Source organism: Engraulis encrasicolus, chromosome 9 (genome assembly GCF_034702125.1).
Source record: "Engraulis encrasicolus isolate BLACKSEA-1 chromosome 9, IST_EnEncr_1.0, whole genome shotgun sequence".
NCBI lineage: Eukaryota > Metazoa > Chordata > Actinopteri > Clupeiformes > Engraulidae > Engraulis > Engraulis encrasicolus.
The window spans coordinates 48,824,995-48,832,494 of NC_085865.1; the positions used below are offsets into that span (position 1 = coordinate 48,824,995).

Below are 7,500 nucleotides of genomic sequence, written 5' to 3' on the forward strand. Positions count from 1 at the left end.
GCTAGGGACACATACACGTGAATTTGCCCAAGCAAAGCGAACATCGCCATTCATTCCTATGAGGACGGCAAAGGCAAGCGAACAGGAGCGAAGCGAAGCAGAGTTTAATATTAGGCAAATGAGGAGCAAATTTGGCTCACATAACTGTTTCATTCCATTTGATTAGCCGCGACGACCTGTTGAGCTGTCAGAATGGAACGCTGAATTTTGCCTCTCTTCGCTTCACTCGTTTCGCATATATACTGTATGTCCCTAGAGAAAGAGTGAGAGAGTGAGCGAATAAATTCATAAATGACTGAATTAGGGATGCACGATACCACTTTTTTGAAAACCGATACGAGTACGAGTACATTAATGTCTGTACTTGCCGATACTGAGTACCGAAAACAGTACTTTTACCCACAACATATAATGAAAATGCACATCCTTTTTTTCCACCTGTGATATTTGTTTTACTTTCCATTTCCTTGTACATTTAAACTTAAGTTAGTAAATGTATGAGGTAGCATTTTTCCCCCATGTTGCTTTCAAGTCAATGGAACGTGATGAGATGTATTGATTCATGTAATAGTATTATCGGTGCCTGGTATCGGTAAGTATTTGACGAGTACGAGTATGAGTATAATGAGCAAGTGTCTTGGGTGATACCGATACCAGTATTGGTATCGGTGCATCCCTAGAATGAATGTCTTGTTTATTGTATCGTGCCATGTGAGTTGCACAGGAAGAAGGGGAGATGAGGAGAAATGGAGAGGTTGCAGAGAGGTTGAAAAAGATGAATGGAGAGGATGTGGAGATGGGGAGGAAATGGAGAGAGGCATAGAAGGGGGAATAAGAGAAATGGTGAAAAATGGCATAGTGAACCAATGGGGTGAACTTGTTAAATATTTTATTGATACTGTCTGTGAATATTCTTTTTTATTTCATTTTATTTTAGTTGTACATAAGTAAAGGCTTGAAATATGTTTCATTCCATCCACAGTTGCAGCTCCTTAGTCTTTTCAAGCTCCTAGAGGTCTAGATGTTTACAAGTGAATTATTGCTGGCATTTTGAATACCACGTGAGTGAGCCTGGGAGAGAGAGAGAGAGAGAGAGGGAGAGAATGAAATGAAAAAAAAATGAAATGAAAATGTTGTTTTTGAAAAAAAGTGTTTTATGACTGAACCAGAACGAGAGGGCTTGAACCAGAAGGAGAGGCGATGACAGAGCATTGATGATTTGGCGAAACAATGGGATAAACTTGATTGTTTTGTTGTTTCTGATGCTCGGGGACGGGGACATATTGCGAGAGGGAGAGAGAGAGAGAGAGAGAAGGAGAGAGAGAAAGATGGAGCGATGTTATGCCATTATTGTGAAGCAGAATAAAAAGAGAGGGAAGGAGGTGAGCAGAGGGCAGTGATGGGTGAATGAAACAGATCAGCAATCAGGGATAAAACCAGATGATTGTTTTTACTGTTGCTGGTGTTTGGAGTTAGCCTGGGCGAAAAGCCGACTGTTGACTGTCAAACAGTCTGGCAAAAGCCAAGAGGAACCCGTCTCCGTGGAGGGTGGGAGATGGTCTGATCTTACTCTGCTATTTAAATTCATTGGAGATCCAAATTCAAATTAAAACCCGTATTGTGCTTTATTAGCATGACTGTTACGATATAGTGTCGCAAAAGCATACAAATAACAAAACAAAAGTGTGAATAGTGTTACCTTACCAATTAGTAATGGACTTCGCGGGTGAGTTCTGCGTCACCACTCTCAACTGTTTGCTGATTGGCTAAACGCTGAGAGAACCGAGCTGGAGGCTTTTGCCAGACGATGTGCGGAGCCAAAGTCTTTGGGTGGAGTCATAGAGGTAGAAAATAACACTAGAGGTGACCCCACCCACCTTTTTACGGCAATCTGTAGCAGCCATTATCTGTAGGTAGATCAGAGAAATGGAAATTAACGGAGAAGGAGGCTCACCTCTGTCAAAAATGGCTTAATCATGTGAAAATGTCCATCAACACACTATACAAGGACAATAGATATAGTGTGTTGCTAACTATGTTCATAAAATATATAATTTGATTTTTAAATGTATTTTATTGACTCATATGATTTAAGTAGATATTTAGCCTGACATTTCAAATCTGGTCTTTGATTAATGTGTTACTTCATATTCACACAGTTTTAGTCCATTTTTGACAGGGGTGGGCGTGTTCTCCATTGACTTGCATTGACTGAAGGTGCCTACACTACCTACGGAAGTTGGGAAGCTCCGTGTGCCATTTCCCAGTGCTGTCGCAAATTGCTGTGTCACCTCTAGTGTTATTTTCTACCTCTATGGGTGGAGTACATAGGATGTCGTCGCCAGGCTAGTTTGGAGTACCATTTCAGAGAGTCAGGGTGAGAAAGGGAAAAAGTCAGAGAGAGAGATGGAGATGTTATGTCATGATTGTGAAGTGGGATGAGAAAGAGGAAGAGATGCTGAGAGGTTGAACATGTTGAAACAACAATGGGATATAAACTTGTAGAGAGCAGAGAGAGGATCCGAGGCAATCTGAAGTGAAGTTAAAAGTCCTTTATTTTTCTTCAGTGTGCCTTGGACCAGTGTTTCCCTGTGGACACCGATGAGCACCTGAAGCTACTTGACAACCCACAGACGCAACTCTAACTCTCTCTCTCTCTCTCTCTCTCTCTCTCTCTCTCTCTCTCTCTCTCTCTCTCTCTCTCTCTCTCTCTCTCTCTCTCTCTCTCTCTCTCGACAATGCGATAATGTTGAATGTTTCGTTGTTGCTGTTTTGGAATGTCATGACAGGTTGCACAGCAAAAAATAAACCCAAACATAACAGACCTTGGCTTGAGCACAATAATACGTCTCTGCATCTAGTATAGTGGTATTTGAGTGAGACCTGTTTGGAGAGAAAATGAAATATGGAGACGACAGTGTCATGTGATGCAATTTGTGAATTACATTACATTGAGTGTTGCCATTTGGTTTGTTGGTTCTGCTCATCTGTCCAGAGAAAAAGAGAGAGTGAACATAAACCCTATCCTATGTGAACACACACACACACACACACACACACACACACACACACACACACACACACACACACACACACACACACACACACACACACACACACACACACACACACACACACACACACACACACACACACACACATTCAATTCCAATTGAAGGAGTAGAGAGAAGTTTGGTTTCTGGGGGGAATTGAAAGCGAAATACTAGTTTGTGTGATTAACTTTTTTAGATTGATTGGTTGATCTGTCTATGACCTTGGACTTGAAATGAAGTGACCAATCTTGTCTTGTATATGACTTAGTCACAAAATAAAGAGAGGTTTGATGAGTCAGTTTACAGTCTAAACTCAATTTGACAAAATACATTTTGGAGTTAAGTTATGCCTTTTGGCTTGGCTAGTCTCACTTTGTTTGGACACAATCTTGTGTCTCACAATCATCCAGGATTGCCAGATGAGACTGATGATCTCCAGCCCTTTTTACCCTTTTTACCTGCAGACAGTCATCCTCAGAAGCCCAATTAGGTGGGAAACTGCTCAATCTGTGTTGTGTCCGTCTCTACTAGTGTCTTTCTGACTTTTCTGTCTTTCTTTGAAAAATAATGTATTTCTTATATGCAATTTCCTGCATTTTAGCCAATTCTAGGGCAAAATCCCATCTGTTTTCCATTTATTCCATTGACGTTTTTAAAACTAGTGTTGATTGTCACTGTAATATGGGACCAATTGCGTTCCGTTTCAGCTGAATAGTATCCATATTTTTGTTTCTAAATGCGGGACGATTCTGTATTTCGAGGCAACCTTAGTTGCAAGTTCTTGGCAACCCTAGTTGCAAGTGTATGAATGGGAAAGACGTCTTTGTAAATATTTGAATGTGTAAAATAAGAGATGAGTGAAGGCCTGGTGAAGGACATGACTGAATGAATGAACATAAGCAGAGAGGGTGTTGATTGGTGGAGATTCAAGTTGAAGGTTGTTGGGCTGGGCTGTTTGAATGAGGAGATTGATGGCAGTGTGGTTGCCGTGTGGCTTTACGGAGGCCTAACTTGTGATATTGATTGAGTGACTGTGGGTTGTCATGGTGATTATACTGTCGATCACTGGAAAGATAATCCTCGCAAGGCTGGTGGATTGTGTGTGTGTGTGTGTGTGTGTGTGTGTGTGTGTGTGTGTGTGTGTGTGTGTGTGTGTGTGTGTGTGTGTGTGTGTGTGTGTGTGTGTGTGTGTGTGTGTGTGTGTGTGTGTGTGTGTGTGTGTTTAAAGACCAGGCTATCATGGGTGGTCCACTAATGTCATTCATCAGTGCGTGTGTAATCCAGTCCTAATCAGTATTGAGGTCTTTGTCTCTGCATGCATGATCCCATCTGCAGATGTGGTCCTTATGGTTGGGATGGCCTCTGCTTAAAGCAGGCTCTCTGTGGACTCGTTGTGGTCATTGATGTTTTTTAGTAGCAGACACTCAGGTGGTACCACCACAGCTATTGCCACCCTTGTGGTAATTCAATTACTGACCTAAAAATTGGAATTTGTACAAGCAATGAATATGCTTTTTAGATAATTCAGTAAAAACAAACAGTTGTTTATTTTATAGCCCTACAATAATGGTATTAGCTGTGGTTGAGCCACCGTGATGTCTGGCACAAAAAAATATCACTGACCCATATCCACTATCCAGGTGTAGCTTTTATTGAGATATCTGTTTAGTGTTGTTGGTATGATATCAGGATAGTGTTGAATTATAGGGCAAGTGTTGACACGTTATATAGCTACTAGATTTTGCTACATTTGAAATGTAGGGGTAGTTTTGACGTGTTATGTAGCTACTAGCTTTTACTACATTTTCGATACAGTATGGGAAGCGAATCTGAAACCGTTCGCTTGTTGTTTATTTGTGTTATTAAACCAACCATTTGTTCTTCCAAACATTTTGTTGCACTATTACATGAAGAGGGAATTGAATTAAAAGCTGTTTTGAATAAGTGAGGCTTGTTAACATCAATAAGTAACAATAGATTATATTCATCATAGTACGTACTGTAAGCAAAAATGTCTTAAACCTGGGGCCTCATTTATCATCAGTTCGTAGAATGTCTTCTAAATTGTGTCTTAGGAGTGAAATTTAGAATGTCCGCAAGTACAGAAAAATCGGGATTTATCAAACTTGCGTTGGCTGCTCCTACGCACACGTCTGCATGATAAATCCCACACCTTCCAAATCACTATGCACGCGCGCATTCGGGGTGATTAGCATCCCGAAACGCCTCCAAGTAACCATATATGGTATTAAAATATATTCAAATGCCATGTTAATTCGAAGGCGCCACCCTGTTCGGACACACATGAACACACGCGGACACACGCGCCAGTCGAAGCGCTGGCGAGAAGTGCTGACATAGAACCATTTCTGTGGCAAAAGTGGAGGTGCTCTCGACAGGAGGAGGACCGTGTTTCAAAATAAGTAAAAGAAGGAGACACACATGAACGAAAACACTGTAAAATAGCACACTGTCATAACTTACTCCATTGTCATTCAAAGCAAACTGTAGCTTGCATGGTCAATATTATTTGCAAGTTCCTGTTTCTTCCACTCGCACGCATGGTCTGAGGTGTGCGTAGATTTAGGCACATTTCTACGTTCAAGTACATGTTCATAAATCCCACACTTTGCTCAGGAATGATCGCACGCACGCTTTACGCACAGATCTGTGCCTAAGAACGCTTGATAAATGAGGCCCCTGGTATGATATATATAGCTTATATGTATTTTTTGAATCCTTTCAAAAAGAAAGCCTCTTAAGGAATTATCTTCAAATTTTATTCCTCGAAAAATAAATCTGTCTACATTCTTAGAAGTGGCTCACTTCTGACTTACTGATTCTGCAGATTAAGTAATGGTCACCACTTACTCTACCCCAGTGCTTCCCAAACTTTTTCTGCTATGAGCCTATGACCCCCGTTTTGTTGCCTGACTCACCCGACCTGTGTAGTTCCACTCATCTTCATGAAATCTACTACTACGCCTTCAGAAGTCTGTTGCTTTAACTATCACTTGTCCTTCCTTGCCACCAACAAAATCTTTCAAAAACGTTTTCTGTTCATCTCTAGAGTCAATCACCATATTTACATGATGTTTTTAATTCCGAATTCATCATTCAGAATGAAATAATTCCGTCGAGTTTACTTTGATCTTTCCTTTCATTCTGAATTAAGAGGTGTTTACGTGACGTTTTCAAAGCAGAATTAAGCTTCATTCAGAATTAATTGGCGTTAATTCAGAATTAAATGTCTCATGTAAACATAGGCAATATAGTCTTATCTGTCCTGTGACACCTCAATGCGAGCTGTCATGGATATTGAAACAATAAATAAATAATGAATAAACAATAAATACATTTTAAATAAATGTTTTCATGTGAAAATCACAGGAAAAAGATATACATTTATAAATGAATACTATACTGTTTTTTCTGTCCTTGACCCCTGACAACAGCATTATATTTCAATATCTCGCAAAAGCTCAATTGTAAAGTCATTTTCTCATTTGCAAACTGGATGGTGAATGAAGAGTAGTCCCCCAAAAGTTGTTGTGGCTAGGCTGACAGCTGTTTTCTCCACAGAGGAGGGGCCAGGAGGCGGGACGAGGCCACAAGCAATATCTAAATGGCATTTCAGTCTGCCTGGATTTTACACTGGGCACAACCAGTATAAGAGACTGTGACGAAAAGGCATCTATTAGCTTTTGGGAATGAAAGTGCTGGTGTGTTGATGTGTATGTCAGGGGGATGTCTATGTGAGTGTGCGTGCGCGTGTACGTGTGTGCGTCAAAAGGAGCTAGAGTGACTGAAGTCCAGACAGTGGACATGTATACCGGTAGTTGTTTTTTTTTTGTTTATCAACACAGTGTTGTCGTAAGTAGGGGCAATACACTGGCAGCCAACCACGTGAGCTAATATTTTGACTGACAACGGTTTCCATCAATCAGAGGTTGAGTTATGCGCAGCTAGTTTCATGCAGTCAGGAGAAAACAAAAATGTAGAACCCATGTATTTGTTTGTGTGTGTACTGTATATCTAATGTGTGTGTGTGTGTTGTATTCTCAGGTGATAGCCAGCGTGTGGAGATGCCTCCAACCCATGTATTTGTTTGTGTGTGTATGTATGTATAGTATATCTAATGTGTGTGTGTATGTATGTACAGTATATCTAATATGTGTGTGTTGTGTTCTCAGGTGATAGCCAGCGTGTGGAGATGCCTCGTAAGGAGCTGGAGGTGGTCCAGGGCCAGACGGTGGTGCTCCAGGCCTGGTACAGCCCCACCACCACCATCGACCGTAACACTATCAGCTGGAGCTTCACCGCCAACGACTCCAAACAGGTACACACACACACACACACACAGACATACACACACACACACACACACACACACACACACACACACACACACACACACACACACACACACACACACACACACACACAC

General features: G+C 41.1%; 1 protein-coding gene across 1 annotated transcript in view; it reads left to right on the forward strand.

Annotated features, from left to right (window-relative positions):
* Positions 1 to 7,500, forward strand: part of esamb (endothelial cell adhesion molecule b) — a 129,178-nt gene that overhangs the window by 84,276 nt on the left and 37,402 nt on the right. The window contains exon 2 of the mRNA XM_063206221.1: positions 7,247 to 7,392. Within this exon, the coding sequence (XP_063062291.1) occupies positions 7,247 to 7,392 (146 nt within the window). The remainder of the gene's footprint in view (positions 1 to 7,246; positions 7,393 to 7,500) is intronic.